We start from the raw sequence: 17,375 nt of genomic DNA on the forward strand, positions 1-17,375 counted from the left end.
CCCCTCCTCTATGGTGTCTCGCCTTTGCTTGTACACAATGCTCTCCAAGAGGCCCACCCTGATCTCGGAGGAGGCTTTTACTCTGATTAACAAATAACAAATAAAAAAACTGTCCTGGGAAGAACAGTACACCGGGACATTGATCTTGGCTCCGCCATGGACCAGCCATCTGATTTTGAGTCTCAATTTCTCCATTTAAGAAAAAAAAGTACAGACTTGAGGGCTTTGCATCCCTATTCCGCCTCTGACCTATTATAATTGTCTGTTTCTGATTATTGAATCACACCTGGAAGTCAGAACATCTGGATTTTTTGGTCAGGTCTGCTATTCCTAAGGTATGTGGCCTTGAAAACCTCACATCGCCTTTCTGGGCTCAGAATTATAACGTCTGCCTGATGTTAATTCATTATCCGATTTCTATTCAGAGCAAATAAAATAGAGAAGATGAAAATGCCCCATGGAAGGAAGGAAAGTCTGTTGCTATTTATTTTTTAAGGCCAAATGACTTGGGCCAGGAATGGAGCATGGACATTTAGCATCTCTTACCTAAAATCAACTGCAGTCTTAGACCTACCTACCAGCTGTGTTATCTTACTTACTTAGCTTTCAAGAACTCCTGAAATGCAGCACACACAGAGAAACACCCATGTCAGGTGCCCTGGCGCGCGCACACACACACACACACACACACACACACACACACAACTTGTTTTCTAAACCCAGGTGCTTATCCCATGTCTGGTAGCTTTAATTTCTTTGTACTCTGCTCTTTAACTGAAATTTGAGGCTACTTGCTAAAGTAGCAAGATAGGGCCATTAGCCATTGGCCTCGTCCCAGGAGTCCCTGGATGGACTTTTAATGAGGGTGAGCTCGGGAGCTAGGAGCACTGAGCTGTAAATAGGAGTCCTGGGCCCCCTGGACTGCCATGGAATCATCTGCCTACAGCAACCCGTCTAAAGAAATTCCTAGAAGCACAAAGAAGCAGAAGGAGACTCTTGAATGTGATGCTATCCTCTCTGGGCCCTATCCTTTGGAGATCCCTTCCTTCACTTTGATCTTCACTCACATAATAAGGTTAATAGCATTTTCATGTCACTTACCCCCAGGATGATTGGAAGGCTTCATAACATGGAAAAAGCCAAATAGACCTTAAAAAGCACCTGCTAAATGAAGAGGCGGGGGGGGGTGTTTCTCTCTAAGTACCCAGTGCATATGGCTTCAGTGAGATCAGTAATGAAGCAAAAATCTAGGAAATAGAGGGTATGCAGGAAGAATATCAGTCTTCAAATGCCAGGAGTCCAGGAGGGCATCATTTCTGTGGCTAGGTCTCAGGAGTCCTGCTTTTCTCACTGCTGATGCCCCAGGACCTATCTCAGTGTTTTAAATATATTAACTTATGTCATGTGCACAACAGTCCTGTGACAAAATTGCAGTATTTTTGCTGCTTCGCGTATGAGAAAATCTATACAGAGTATTTGTGGTCATGGTGCTACCATAACAAATTACCATTAACTAAGTGTTTTAAAACAGCAGCAATTTATTCTCATAGAGTTCTGGAGCTTCGAACTCTGAAATCAAAGTATCCACAGAACCATGCTCCCTCTGAAGTCTCTAGAGGAGACTTTACCTCTTCTGGCTTTCTAGTGGTTGTAGGTGATCCTTGGCATTTCTTGGTCTACATCACCAAAACTCCAATCTTTACCTCTGTCTTTGCATGCCCTTCCTCTCTATGTGTCTCTGTGTCCAAATTTCTGGCTTCTTATGGGGATACTAGTCATTGGATAGGGGCCATACTAACTCAGTATGGTGCCATCTCAGCTTGATTCCTGTATAAGATCAGATTCAGAGACATCAAAGATGGGACTTGGATATACACTTTCGGGAGCAAAATTCACTCCATAACGTAGAGAATTTTAGTAGCTTTCCCAACATCTAGTAGTTAATGAATATCATCTGCAACCAATATAAAAATGAAGTCCCACATGATCCAGCCTCAGTTGCATCCTAAGAATAAAAAACTTAAAAACTTGAAACCAGTCCACAGTTTCACTCTTCCTCTTGAAAAACAAAACAAAATGAAAAGTCAGAAGCATACATATTATAATTTTTTTAGATGTCCAGTATCTATCCTTTCCCTACCACTACCCCTCCATTTCTTCCCTCAGTCTTCTTGACCTGGAAGCTTCAAAGTCTTTCCTCATCCAACCACTTACATCTACACACTGTCTGTTGGACTTCACAATCACAGAAACTACTGCCTAACATGAGACCTACCTGGCTATACACTTCAGTGTGGAATTTTAGTTACTCTGAGTTTCATGATTCTATTGTCAGAACATTCTTTTTTACTTTGGTTACAAGGCACAGATTTTCACCTCTTTTTCAACTCTGCTGGGACCCAAAGGCTAGAAAAATGTGAAAGTTGTTGGTGACAGAGGGATGAGGATTCCTCACCCCAGGTCCTGTGAGGAAGGTAAGACTCTGGCGATGAAGAAAGACCAAGGTCTCTGCACTTCCAGGCTGGCTTGGTGGCCCCTCTTTGTGTTCCCATTTTGTGTTGATCAGATCTGATTAATTTTATACCACTAGGCAGATGTTAAAAGGAAGCATTTTTGGCCTCAAGTTTCTTTTTAAATATAAAACCAGAGGAAAAAGAAAAACGACCCACAGTTCCACTAGTCATTGTTAGTGGTCTGAACTAATTCATTCTACTTTATATGTTCGGTGCAGGCTTCCAGCATAGGTGTAATTCTACCATATATACAATTTTCCTGCATTCTCACTTACTTAGAGTCACCTGCTAAGAATAGGCCCAGATCATTGTACATTCTCCCTTGATGTGATAGTTAATGGCTGCCTGACATTTACTGTTAATGCTAATTTAACTATTACTCTAGAATTGAATATTTATATTGTTTCTATTTTTCTGTTACCACACAAGGGCTGATTGAAAAATATGGTGTGTTTTTAGATTTTTTTAATTCATTACAGTAAAAGACACATTGCCGTTAGTTCCCCTCAGAATACTCAACCTCTCTTTGAACACAATTATCCCACTGTTCTTGATACTTGCTGAAGCACTTCTAGAAGTACTTTCATGAGTGACCTTACAAGAAGTGATCAAAAATGTGGTACAAATGCCATTCAATAGAAAGGCAGGCTCCTACTAACATGACACTGTGTTGTCATCCACCTTATTCACTGAATCTGACACCATGCAACTTCTGGCTCTTCCCCAAAGTCAAAATGACCATGAAAGATAAACATTTTGAATCAATTCAGGACATTGAGGCAGCCATGAAACCACAACTAAAGACACTCATGTAAGACTGCTATAAGTGTCTTTGTTCATTAAAGCTTTTTTATGTTGGGAATATTCTTCCCTAGATTATATTCACAAGTATAAGACCAAGGGATAATTTTCTACGCCAACCAAAATCCAACACTACCTGATCTATCTTAGAAGATATCGAGTTTTTTTTTTAATCTCTGCAGCTGATGGTAAAAAAGAGGTATGAATTTTTGGTAGATATATAGAAAAAGATAATGACTATGTGATTTTTCATGGCTTCAGGAACTCATTGCAATACACAAATTCCCACTCATAAATGTCAGTCTTACTCATTGTCCCAAATCACTTCCTTACCCTCAATAAAAGTTACCTATCACTGTGTAAGAAACTATTCCAACTCACAGTAATTAAAACAACATCTGCTTTGTTGCTCATGCCTCTGCGGTCAGGATTTTGTATGGGGCTCAGTAGGATGTCCTTCTGCTGGATTCCCATGCTCATTCATGTGGCTACATTCTTCAGAGATTGACTAAAATGGGAAGATCCATAATGGTCTCAGTCATCTGCCTAGTGGTTGGTGGTGAATGTCAGCTTTTTCATCTAGAGATCACAGTTGGATGTCTCATCTGTACCCTATGTGCTCTTAGATTCTCCAGTAGGCTTCCCAGGGCTTCAGGGCAATATACCATATGAGCAAGAATGTCAAAGAAAAATTTATTCAATGACACTTGAAGAACAGTAAGGCAAACTTTATTCAAAACCAGCATGATAGTATAAGAAGCATGGTAATGAGATTTTTCAGTGAGGAGAAAGCTTGTATTCAATTTCAAATATAGTGTAGGCAAATGAGAATTTATGACCGAAGAACAGGAAGTCAATGGATGGAAAGTTACTAGGAGGAAACATCAAGGTTAAGGGAAATATATGTCTAATCTATCTTCAGTAGGAAGATAGGTTAGACATAGTCAGGCATCACTGGGGGAAGGGAGTATTGGAGGATGAAGAACCAAATCAGATATCAAGGATGAGTGGTTCTTACCAAACTGATTTGGCAGAGGTCTTTGCTAATACTGGAGTTTACAAGGAAGTCTACAGATGGGCCTAGAAAAAGTTCAGAAGTTTCGCTAAAGTTTGGACAAGTAAAGAATCTTATTCAGTAACTATGAGATTCTTTGAAACCTGAGTTGGGAAGTTACATATCACTTCAAACACATCCTAGACTTTTTTGGTCAAAGTAAGTCATCGACTCAGTCAATCCATGAGCAGCAAAGTCATATTGCAAAAGGATTTCTGTATTGGAACAGAGGGGATTGTTATGCTTATTTTTTAAAAAAACAATATACTATACCCTTTGGACAAAGTAACTTCTATCTTTTCATACTCCACATACACTCTTCCCCTCTTCCAAAAAGTTCCATTGCATTAGCATGTCAGGCTGGAAGTCCAGTCAGGACTTCATGATCTAAATCATGTGTAGAAGCAGATGCGATAACAAGGGTGTAGCTTCTTAGGTGTGGCACCTTTTGTTCCAGAGATTTCTGAATCCCAAGAATATGGTCATCTTTCCCTCCCCGTACCCAATATCTTCTTGTCTTGGTGAAATATGAATAAGAAAACCACAACGGAGCTCCCACTGACAAATGGGAAGGATGAGAGGCATATAACAATTACTGTCCCATAGTAATTCTGAAATTCAGCCAGGTCCTGTTGTCTTGTCCACAAAGTAGGAATGTTCCTTAATTAGAGCTCAATTCTGCTTCTAGGGAGTGGTTCTCAATCCGTTGTTCTATATGCCTCTTGACTCTTGCTTGATTCTGCCTCTGACTTCTTCACTTCAGCTTCTGAGACATGATTCAGAGGAAATGGCTTGTTTGTGCAAATGAGCTCTCCCTTCAGCCTACCTTCTGTATGCAGAAACCTTGGGCCCAGAGGCTTCTTCTCATTCTGAATTGTCTCAGTCATTCTGAAATAGTGCAATCTGACATATCCTCCTTGGGTTTCCTATATATAAGAATACAGTCTGCTTCTTTAGGAAAAAAAAAAGAAACCCCAGATTTCTTTTCAAAGTAGGCTTCTCCACTTTGGAGGGCATGTCAGGGCCCTTAAGAGTCTGAGATATTTTTTTGTCTGCTGATAAGGAGTATTAGGCACTGCTGTAAATCTTCTATATACTAATAAAATGTCCTTATAGCTGCATTTTTGACTTGATATTTACCTGAAGCCATTTTTGCTTTTAAACTCTTTTGCTAATAGAAAAACTATTTTCCAGTGTTCTGTCCAGAGGTCTCCTTATCCAGATCCACGAGTTCACTGTGTTCGATTTTCTACTTTCTAAGTTGCCACACACAGTTTTGCCAGTTCTTTCACCACTCCATAACTCGAGTGGCCTTTTTCAAGACTCATATAGCAATTTCCTCACCGCTTTTCTAGCATCCACTTGTTAGCCAATCCCAATACCAACACCACATATTTTAGTTTTCTGTTAATGCAGCACCCTACTTCTGGTACACATGACTCTATCAGAGTTCACACAGCAAAGCAGAATCTCTGTTACTATTAGGGGCTAATGGATATTTATGAACATTAGGACTAGTGCAATTATGAAATGAGCTGAGGAAGTAAAAGTTGGGAGTGGGAAATTAGAAGACCACAGAAAAGATCACCAACCACTCACCTAGAGCCATGACATGGGTGGAAATGTTGGCATCTCTGGAGGAATGTGCCAAGTCCAGTCCTTGGAGGAGTTGATTCAGACTTGAGGGCTAACGTGGGACTGTGAATACAAAGCTCATATGAAGAGATTTCTTAAAGCTGTTGCTCAAAGAAGATACCCCCTCTGTGGTTCCACTTGAAAGCCACTGGTGACAGGTACCAGCCGCTATTGATCACTAGAGCCAATAGATGGAAGGAAGAATTGGGTGCAGAATAGAGGAAATGGGAAGATTAAAAGCTGTTGGGCAGTTCTACAACTGTCCAAAACAACCTCCAGGGAATAATGACTATTTTCTTCCAAATTTGCACTAATTCCTCATTGGACCCACTGAAATCTGGAACTACACAGGAAAGGAGATTCTGGGGAATGTATTTCGCATATTAACAAAATCCCCTAACAAAATAATCTAGCACTCACAGTGAAAGTCTGCCTAAATTTAGTCAGAAATGTTCTTCAAAGGCCTAGAGCAGACTTTGGAAAGGCTGCAGTGTGTGGCTTGTGCACATTGATAAGTTAAGTCATGAGGCACCTAGGCTGTAGGAGAGCCTTTGTTTGTTTAATGTATTAAAGAAGTGTAAGCTAAGGAATCAGGAGACTTAAAAGAGGACTGATCAGGGACCCGGAAGCACTTGCAGAGCCCTGGCCCGGGAATCTGGATGCTGGCTGTCACTGTGGACCTGCTCCCACCACTCACTAAATTGATTCCCCACTCACAAGATAATTCATCATTCACTGGATTCACACTTACTTTGCTGATTCACTTAAATCTTCTGTGCTGCAATTCCTTCATCTATGAAAATGAGGACAATGACTCCGGAACTGCTTTCTCCATACTTTCCTTGGAGAAGTTGATTGGGCCTTGGCAAGGCAGTTATGAGCTGAGGCAGTGAGCCCCTGCACATGTGGAGGCTGCCCTAGAAGACTTACTGTAGAAATTTGGTAAACTTCCTGCTGCCCTACTGCAGTTTTGCCTAGGAGGTTTGAGCTTCAGGAAACTCATGCAGAACAAAGACTCTGGCTTTTTCTTCTGATATCTGTTTCCCAGTGCCTTATCCTCACCAGGGCTCCTCTCCTACACCAGGTGGTAAAAGGAAGCTTGGTTGAGACTCGGGGTGCCCCAAGTCTTCACTACCGTCTGTGCCAGGCTGTTCCTCCGCACCACCCCACACTCCATCTACTCTTTCTACTTGCCTGAATCCTACTCACCAACCATTACCCAGCCCAAAGAGCATTCGCTCTCCCTAAACTTTTTGTGTATTTGTTTTTTGTTTTGCAGTGCTGGGAATCAAACCAAATTAAGGAGGGCTTGCATGTGCTAGGCAAGTGCTTTACCACTGAGCTACATCCCCACTCCTAAATGTTTTGGGTCCTTCTCAGCTGGTTGCAATTTTTAACCTTCTTTAAATCCCCCAGGCTACCCATCTTTCATTGAAATTGCCGTACTCAGACAAGGCTCTAATGTACACATTTGAGTACTTTCCATATTCTACTAAATGTCACATTCCCAGAAGCAGGAGACTTGCCTTTTGAACTCAAGCCACAAAATAAGTAATTTTTGGCATCCTCCACATTAAAGTCCAGACAGAATTTGGTACATAAATATTTGTCAAGTCGAGTTAAAAGAAAACAAATTAAGTACATGCAACCACATGTTGGTGCCCTAAATAACAAGAGTCTGTAAGGACACTGCTGCCCACAATAAAAGTAGAAAAATGAAGCATCTATGATCTTCAGCCACATGGAATCTATTGTTATGAATTTGGGGACTTTGCTCAATAAGCTCCCTCCTCCGTGTTGATATGATGACTTCAGAGATAAGACAGTCCAAATAGAAAACCCCCTGCCTGTGCTTAGAGGCAAATGATCTTTGTAGAACTTTATAATCCACAGCAGGGGACAAAATATTAAGCAGGCTGGTGACCTCTCTGTTTAGCTTAGGGCTGGAGCTGTCACTGAGCCACATCCTTTCTGGGAAACAATCCATGCACCCAAGATAAGGTTCCAAGAAGCTCTGGAGCCAGGAAAATTGTTTAACCAAGTGTCTTTTATCTTGTACATTCTGGTTGGTGGTTCCTTTCTCCAGACTCAGAACAGTTCCAGAAGCAAAACTGGTATCAGAAAATGGTCATGTTATCTCTCTACCATTGAACAAGTCACTTCCCTTTCTGGGCCTCAGTTTCCTCTAGAAGAAGGGAAATTGAAATAACTCTTAAAGTTCCCTCCCAGCTCTGCTCTTCCAAGATTCTATTCTGGCCTGCGAGCTGAGTTCCCAGGGCCCTGGGCTACTGTCCTTCCTTTCTCTGCTTCTAAAAGGATATGTGATTCAATTTTGCCATGGCCCTCCCTCCACTGGGGCATGCTTCCCTGTTCTCTGGAATAATGTGACTCTGCAGGTGATGACTATTTATCTGTCATCATGAAAAAGTCCTTAAACACAAAAGTTACAAGGAGGGAAGACTTCATCACAGATTCTCAGTAGTTCTTTCTCTATTCCAAATGATCTCTGGTTCATTTCAGTTGAAAATATCCACTCTCCAAACACTACAGAAGCCAAGAGGCCCTGAGCATGACAAATTATAGGAAGGAAGTTGCTGTGGCTGGAACTATTATTGCTCAAGGCATGAGTACTCACTGGTAATTGATTTTGTATACAGATCACAAACAAGCTCAGCATCATCAAGCCCATCAGCAGGCCACAAGCAGCAATCCCTGCTTTGAAACTCCTATTCACGGTCTTATGGTTGGTTCATTTAATGTATAGCAATGCTGACTGGTTAGAACACTAGTTTATAAGAGTTAGAAGGGAATCTAGATCTCAGCAAGTTCAAATTCCTTTCTACAGACATATAACTGGGTGCTAAAGAGGGGCTGATTGTGTAGTTTATGGTAGAATCAAGTCCTCTAAATAGCAGGTCCACACACTGCAGAGTACTCCAAAGCAGAGGTGGCTAAGATAGAGCACTCAGTTCATGCAGTTACCTAAAGAAGAGCCCCCTCACAAGCCTCACTCTAAATATATTTAGTCTTCTTTTTTATTAAGTTCCAATAAGAGCAGGTTAAGTGGTTTCTCACTCAGAACATATTAAAAATAAACCAAGAAGTACAACTACTAGACTGATTAAAAGACAGGAAAAGAACACTGCATAAAGGAGACATAAAAATTGCAAAGGCATATAGTCTGACAATATTCTATGCAAGACAAACAATATCACACAACTCAACATCCCCAAGAATCTCCCTTTAGTGTTATATTATGATAGTTGAAACTCATAAGAATGCCCTGGATCACCAAGAAAGTGTGAGCATGTTTCACATAAGAATACAGGGATTTGTATAATGCATTTTTTACAAAGAAGCGTTGCATCTAAAAGAAAAAAAAAACTTAAAAAGATTACACTTAGGTAGACTTTTAACTATCTAGAAACCTCAGTTAACCAAAATAGCATAGCAGCTGGGTTGTTCAAAGAAGTGACATTTGAGCTGTCTGAAGAAAGGCACATTCTATACTAAGGAGGCTGCTGTGAATTCGCTGCTATCTGCAGAGAAGAACAAATAGCAAAGCCATGATCTCATTTTCTGTTTATACTTCAATTCCCAATGTTAGTGATTAATTATCCCTGTGTTTTGTTGCCAGGGCAAATTGTTTTTCTTTAGACCGCCTTCTTATTTTTAAATAAATAAATCATTAATTTCAAAACAGAAGCGTCAAATGTCAAGATACTTCTGTCATACTAAGTTAATGAACAAAACAATGAATTTAATAGAAGCTACTTAGAGATAGACTGCCTTTAGGAACTTTCCTTTAATAACTTACCATTCTTAGGATTTTCTCATGTATCTTGGCTAAAGCATCACTCCAGAAATTACAAGCACAAATACAAGCTTAAAAGAATCAAGTTAGGTATGAGATGACAGGAGCGGTGGGTAGGTCAAGTATCCAAGTAAAACTAAATTCACCAACCAGCTGCCTAACACACACCACAAACCAGGCACACAATGAGCTTTGGGCAATCAGCCCAGGACCTCTGCTTTGCTCTCCGAATTGCCCTGGGCCTTCCAGCTCTTTTAAAGTTGGAAATTCTTTCAGTAAGTAGACAATTTTTTTGGCATCTGGTCTGAACATACACACAGAGAGACACAGTCTCTACAAGATTTCAATATACTTTCTGCATTTTAAAGACTACCTATTAAACACAGTTCTGATTTCACGACTTCCTATTCAGAAGTTTTTAGTACCTTCTACTTACAGAAGTAACGGTATCCACAGTCAGTCATAATCTACTTTCCACATACCCTTCCAAGAACATCTCCTAGTACAATTCCTCAGATTCCCTGGCTTCTCATAGTTCTCAGAATGGGTCTGCACCTTTAGTTCTTGTTAGCAAGTATTTATTAGCTAACTAATGCATGCCAGATCCTCTCCCATCCCCTGAGGACATAGCTATAAAGAACTGTCTTGATTTCCTGTTGCTTCTGTTCCAGTGGGGAATTTCACTCCTTTTGAGTACTGGCATTGAAGTGCTCGTCATGCTATATAATAGCTCCTTTCGTGTCTGCTTTCCTCAATCTGAACACTGCTGTCCTGTGCACGGCCCTATGTTTTCTCATTTTTGTCGCCCCCCCCCATGCTATGCTCAGTGGCTGGAACACACTGGATGTTCAATGAATAACTTCTATTGTCTATAAAATTTCTTTCTTTGGAAATATAGTAAGTTTCTATTGCATACAGAATCTGCCTGCAAGGTATCTAACTCTTGTTAAATTTTAACAATGAGTTATTTTCAATAAGTAAGTCACTTGGTTGGCATCAGGAATGACAAATACCAAACTACTTCTGAAGAAACTAAACCAAATGAATAAAACTGATCAGATGGCCACCCTGACTTAACCTGTCATGTGTCTTTCCTCAAACCCAAGAATGCCTAACCCTCTTTCCTTGAGTTTCCCAACCTTCCTAGTTTACGTGTATACAGCCCCTTCCTCTTTCCTCCTGGAGATCAGGAAAGAAGCTAAAATGTGAAGCCACTCATCTTGTTCCCTTTCACTTTAACCTCAAAGGTAGAAACTGAAGACCAGGTGCTGGCAACCTTCTGTGGGAGGGAGACCACAGATACAGAGCAGACCCCAGGCCAGGAAGTGGTCCTCTCCCCTGGCTCCTTCATGTCGGTCACTTTCCGGTCAGATTTCTCCAATGAGGAGCGATTCACAGGCTTTGATGCCCACTACATGGCTGTGGGTAAGTTGGGGAACTGGGTGACTCAATCCCAGGACTGCCTTTTTCTATCAGGATAAAAACAGCTTTGCTCACTCTCCTTGACAGTGAACATCTATATACTCACCACATAGACACTACCGCTCATTTCTTACTGCCCGCTCATTCCACCACATATCTGCCTATCTGAATTAGCCAGCTTTCCTGTTACTGGGACACAATATCTGATACCCACAACTTAACAGTGTTAATTTCACTCATGATTGAGGGCATCTAGTCCATGGCCTTCTGGCTCCATGGCAGAAACAACATGGTGGGAGGGTGTGAAAGAACAAAGGTGCTTAGTTCATGGCAGCTGGAAAAGACAGCAAGGGAACAGTGCCAGAACAGAAGAGACCAGGAACCAGACATAGACACCCATGACCAGCCTCCATGACCCTAAGCACATCTACACATGTGCTCAACCAATCGCTCCAGGGAGATCCCAAAGCCAATCAGACTGAAACTGCACCCTAACCACCACATCATCTATCTGTCCTCTACTCATCTATTCATCTTTTTTGATACATCCCAAAGGGATTGCAGGCTTTATACTCTACTTGCTTGATACTTCAGCATGTATATATTTTGTTAAGTTCCATCTCTGTTCACAGGGGTTTTTTTTAAGTGTGGCATTTACATTCAATGCAATACACAAATCTTAAGTATACATTTGTTGAGTTTTAAAGATTTTGTATTTGCATATAATCCAAACCCCTATCAAGAAAATAATTTCAACCTAGAAACGTCCCTCATGCTCCTGCCCAGTCAATCCTTGCTCCAAATCCCACAGAGCAAACAATTCTTCTGATTATTTTAGCCATAGATTACTTCACCTCTTCTAAAACTTCACATAAGTGAACACATAGAAAATAGACTTGGAGAATGAGGATTCTTTTACTCAGCATAATGTTCTTTATTTTGTTGCATGTATCAGTAATTTATTCTTTTTCCTGGCAGTGTAACGTTCATACTATAAGTCTTTTTTATTCATTCTCCTATTGATGAGCACTTGGTGTCTACTTATTTTTGACTCTTATTAATAAAGTTTCTATGAGCCTTCTGGTGCTTCTTTTTGTGAACATGTTTTTATTTCTTTTGGTTAAATATCTAGAAATAGAATTACTGGGTCATAAGGCAGCTATGTTTAGTTTTATAAAAAAAAGTTAGCAGACTTTTTTTTTTTTTGCATCATTTTATGTATGTCCACCGATGTATGGTATGGCTGCTCCATATCACCAACACCATTGGATGTTTCCAACTTTTAAAATTTTAACCATTGTGGTATGTATGAAGTGGTACTTCATTAAGGTTTAAATTGTGTTCCCTGAAGACTGTGTTGTTTAGCATGCATATTTTCATATGATTTTTGTCATTATTTGTTCCTTAGGAGGCATGTAGATTCAAATACCTAGGATAGTGCTTTACCCATGTTAGTGGGAAATAAAAAAAGAAAGAAGGAAAGGAGAGAGACAGAGAGATGGGGGTGGAGAGGGAGAGAGAGAGAGAGAGAGAGAGAGAAAGAGAGAGAGAGAGAGAGAGAGAACAGGAAATAGAAGTTAAGAGCCCAAGCTGTGAAGCCAGCCCACTGGGATTCTTTATGTCTCAGTTTCATCATCTGTAAAATGAGGACAGTAACAGCCCTGTTTCCTATGACCATTGCCTGGCACAGTAACTACCACCACTGTTAAACAATAGTCGTTCCACGATGAGTCAGGTTGCCTAGGTTGGAACCTGGCTGTCTGTGATCTTGGGTAAGCTGCCTCACGACTCAGAGTTGTGGTTTCTTTGCTTGTGAAAGGAAGATAGTGGCCACCCCTGGGCCTTGTATAAAGACAGAATGAGAGAAACCATAAACCTCCTGATAATGAGTGAGCATCTCAACTGAGTGCTCTATGCATGTTGGTTTTCATCTCCATCATCATGCATGCATTAACTGACTGAAAGGTACCTGCCCCACAGATGTGGACGAGTGCAAGGAGAGGGAAGATGAGGAGTTGTCCTGTGACCACTACTGCCACAACTATATAGGTGGCTACTACTGCTCTTGTCGCTTCGGCTACATCCTCCACACAGACAACAGGACCTGTCGAGGTAAGGCTTGGGGATAATTTGTACATTGCTATCATGATCTGCATCTTCCACTATGAAGCTCAGAGAAAAGACAGAGACACAACAGGAACAATTCAAAATGAAATCAGAGATGCAGCTCAGATACAACATGCATGGAGATACTGAGATGCTCACCCAGCCTAGAAGCCTGGGCTTCAGTTCTCCAAACAGTGCATGAGAGAAACTCTATTAGGCTATCTTTATTCCTTCAGTCCTTGGCAGTATTGTTGCCTCATAGGTCCCTGGCTCCTTTCCCACTGTAGGTAGTCAAACCTGGGCAAGTTTGGGAGAAACCTGGGTTTCAGTCTTTTCTTCCTGACCCATGAACTATGCCTCCTAGCACTTTCTTTTTCATTTGTTTCTATAGCCCCTAACTTCACCTATGAAAGAGGTAATCTCAGTCCAAAGGAAAAAGGAGAGAAGCAAAGATGGACCCAGTTAGAAAACTTCCCATTCTTCCTATCTTTCTTTGTTTTCATCTCCCATCACCAGGTCTCCTATAGTCTTGGGCTGGGGCAGGGATACAGAAATGGAAGGTGTATGAGTCATCTTTCCTCTTGATGGGACACAGTATCCAACACTCACAATTTAAAGGAGGAAAGGTTTAATTTGGCTCATGGCTTTGGAGGTTTCAGTCCATGCTTGGCTGGCTCCAATATGAAAAACAGCATGGTGGAAGGGCATGGAGAAGCAAAGCTGCTTAGTTTATGGTGTCCCAGAAGCAAAGTAGGACAGTAGCACCAGAGAGGAAGGGGTGAGGGACCAGATATAGCAAACCCATGCCTCCATGACCCAAGCAGACACACCTAGAAGTGTGCTCCACTGATACACCCTATGCCAGCCCCATAGCCAATCAAGTTGACATGGTACCACCTTCTGCTGCCTGAACCAACAGAAGGGTTCGGCCACTTTGCAGGAGTAGTCCCCTTTTAGAGGGGTAATAGCTGCATAAACAAAGGGTTAGATGCAGCCAATGCTACCTTTATTACATTTATATAAAGGAAGTGTGGATATAGCACAATCAGAACTGAGCTGGCCTGGAGAAGTGGACAGATGCTTCCCACAGATTGTGTCCCTTGACAGGGATGAAAGAATAGGAGAAGGAGGGCATTCCATATGGGGACCACAGCTTCTGCAAACAAGGTGTGATCAAATTTGGGACATTTGGGGGAACTCCCAGGAGCTTAGTGTGATGCAGGGTGAGGGATCATGTTTGGGATCTCACTTGAAAGCAGAATTGGTGATCGCTGGATGAGGGCCAGGATAAAGACAGAGTTTTCTTTCTCTTTCAAAAAGTGCTACTTGTTTCTGAATAAATCCTAGGGCCAGGGATTTAGCTCAATGGTTCTGCTGCCTGCCTCGCAAGCATAAGTTCCTGTGTTCGATCCCCAGTACCAAAAAAATAAAGGACTTCTGAATAAAGCCTGTATTACCTATCAGTAAAGAGCAGTATAAAACAAAGAAACATAGAGGAATTTTCTTGAAGAGGATTATATTTTATATTGTTTTCATTCAGTAAGTATTAAGTATACACTATGAGCTGAGTAGAGTAAGGGCTACAAAAGCTGAAGTAGAGCGTGGCTTCTCAATTTTTTCACCCTTGCTCCTAGGAGTTTCCCTTTTATTGGTACCACAAAAATGCTGTATGTGTGTTCATGTACTGTATGTCTACCTATACACTGTACATAAGAGTAAGACCTCTCCTCTCAAGGGCCAATTTTGGTTGCTCTTGGGATGAAGATAACTCCCAGTGGAATGCTTGGTGTAGAAAATGAAAGCAAGTGGGAATTCAAGATACCTCAGTCTAAATCTCCTGCAGCTCATCACTGTGGGACTTTTGGATACTCATGCCTCTCTTGCTGGGCTTCAGTTTTCTTATTTGCAAATGAGCAGGGATGAACAAAGACTTAGAAAGCATGAATATGCTAGCACTTACATGGGTCAGCTCAAGGGCCAAAGTTCAATGGCAAATAAAGTCTCCTCGAATGGCTAAGTCGTGGCCAGCCAGTTTCCCAGGACACTGAGTCCTTGATGCAGTAAATGAAAAGGCAAACAAAGCTGCACTCACAGTCTAGAGGGAACAAAGAAATTAACAAGTGAATGTGACACAGGGCCAGATAGTAGAAGCACTATGAAGAAAACAAAAGAAGCTCAGGGTTGGAGGGTGAGGGTCCTGTACTAGATGAGAATCAAGGGAGGATCTGAACGGAGACCTAAATGAATCTGGCCAAAGGGGAAAACAGGGCCAAAAATCCCCCCTTGACCACTTTGTCTCAAAACCCTCCTTTCTGAAAGTCCTTGTCTGGCCCCTACAAGTGCTAGGGAAACTGATGAGAAAGGTCATCACATGGGTAAACAGATCTGAGTAGAGGCTTAGAAGTTCTGCATTGGAGTTTTGACTGCAGGTTACAGGTATACAGTTTGGTTAAATCACTTCACTTCGTGGAGATGCAATTTCCCATGTGTGAAGTAGGGATGCTGATTCCTTCCCTGCTCATCTCATGGGGTCACTAGCAAAAGCACACAGTGACAGACAAGCAAGGGTTTGCTGTGGCTACAGCCCTGGTGTGCCATCTTGCCCATATGTTTCCCACAGTGGAGTGCAGTGACAACCTCTTCACCCAGAGGACCGGCCTGATCACCAGCCCCGACTATCCCAACCCTTATCCCAAGAGCTCTGAATGCCTCTACAACATTGAGCTGGAGGAGGGCTTCATGGTCAGCCTGCAGTTTGAGGACATTTTTGACATCGAGGACCATCCTGAGGTGCCCTGCCCCTACGACTTCATCAAGGTGAGCTTGGAATGGCTGTCTCTTCCAGGGATGCCGGGAATTCTGGACTGAACTGGGAAAATTGATATTATAGGCTTTTCAAATTCTCCCAAGATAGGGAGTCAAGCAGCTACTCCCCCGACACACACACCAAAAAAAATTACTTAAAATAACAGTTGCCAGCTTAACCAGATCCAGTCTGAGGATCTTTCCTGAACCAAAGCTGGCTCGCTGGCCACCAGGGTGGTTTGGGGTAGAGAGTCACAGGGTCAAGTGTGCATTCTGGAAAGATCCCTTGGGGGCAGTCAGTTCAGGGGTGTGCAGCCTGTGTGGTCACACAGGACCCTATACTCAGAAAGAGCCCATGCTATTTTATGGGTCTATTTTATTGGTCATTTATGGTTGATCTCCACCTACACTGCAGATCCTTAGAGGGCAGAGACCTGCTGTTTTGTGTGTTGTACAAGGCTCTGCCCTTCTCTCAGCCACAATTCATTCATCACTGAGCAGAAGATTATTAACTGGCCTTGTCCATTTCCAGGGCCATTGTAAATTCTAAGCAAGAGAGTAGAGATGAAACTGTTTGGTGATTGGCAAGGCCTACTAAAAACACCAGTGAATGCCATAGATTCCCATCAAGGATTCCAGAAAATCCAAGTGCAGTATAGCAGTGGTGCCCCTCTGCTGATCAGATGTAACTCTTCTCTTCGTCTGCATTGCCTTCCTTAGATTAAAGCTGGCCCCAGTGCTTTTGGGCCCTTCTGTGGGGAGAAGGCACCAGAACCCATCAGTACCCAGAGCCACAGTGTCCAGATTCTGTTCCACAGTGACAACTCGGGCGAGAACCGGGGCTGGAGGCTCTCCTACAGGGCTGCAGGTAAGCTCTGTCCTCCTAGACCCTACTGAACCACATCACTCAACCCTCACAAGGAGGGAGGTCATGGGAGGATAAGGTGTAGCCCAGGACTCTTCTGGGTACCTGGTGGGACTCCTGCTGAGTAACTCGGCACCAAGGCACATGCTCTCTCCTGATTTAGTTTCCTATCAATAAAAGGGGGTCAAGGGGAGCAATGATGTTATGTCTGGACTAGATTGGTAGTGTTGAAAACTGGCTGTACTTCAGCATTGTGTGAGGAGATTAAAAATAGAAACCTTGTTTCCTGAACCCCACCCTCACACAGTGATTCCTTAGGCCTGGAGAGGGGCTTCCAGCTGCAGCCTCCTCTAAGTCTGG

At 42.1% G+C, this 17,375-nt stretch overlaps 1 protein-coding gene across 6 annotated transcripts in view; it reads left to right on the forward strand.

The window, feature by feature from the left end:
• The window catches only part of Masp1 (MBL associated serine protease 1), a 61,515-nt gene that overhangs the window by 15,300 nt on the left and 28,840 nt on the right, over positions 1 to 17,375 (forward strand). For all 6 annotated transcript variants that reach the window (XM_013072168.3, XM_004834808.4, XM_087186723.1 and 3 more), the window contains exons 3-6: positions 11,065 to 11,242; positions 13,220 to 13,351; positions 15,966 to 16,162; positions 16,871 to 17,018. In XM_013072168.3, the coding sequence (XP_012927622.2) occupies positions 11,065 to 11,242; positions 13,220 to 13,351; positions 15,966 to 16,162; positions 16,871 to 17,018 (655 nt within the window). The remainder of the gene's footprint in view (positions 1 to 11,064; positions 11,243 to 13,219; positions 13,352 to 15,965; positions 16,163 to 16,870; positions 17,019 to 17,375) is intronic.

This window comes from Heterocephalus glaber, unplaced genomic scaffold (assembly GCF_053883595.1).
Source record: "Heterocephalus glaber isolate CG9 unplaced genomic scaffold, H.glaber_assembly_v1.0 deba00001504, whole genome shotgun sequence".
Lineage (NCBI taxonomy): Eukaryota > Metazoa > Chordata > Mammalia > Rodentia > Bathyergidae > Heterocephalus > Heterocephalus glaber.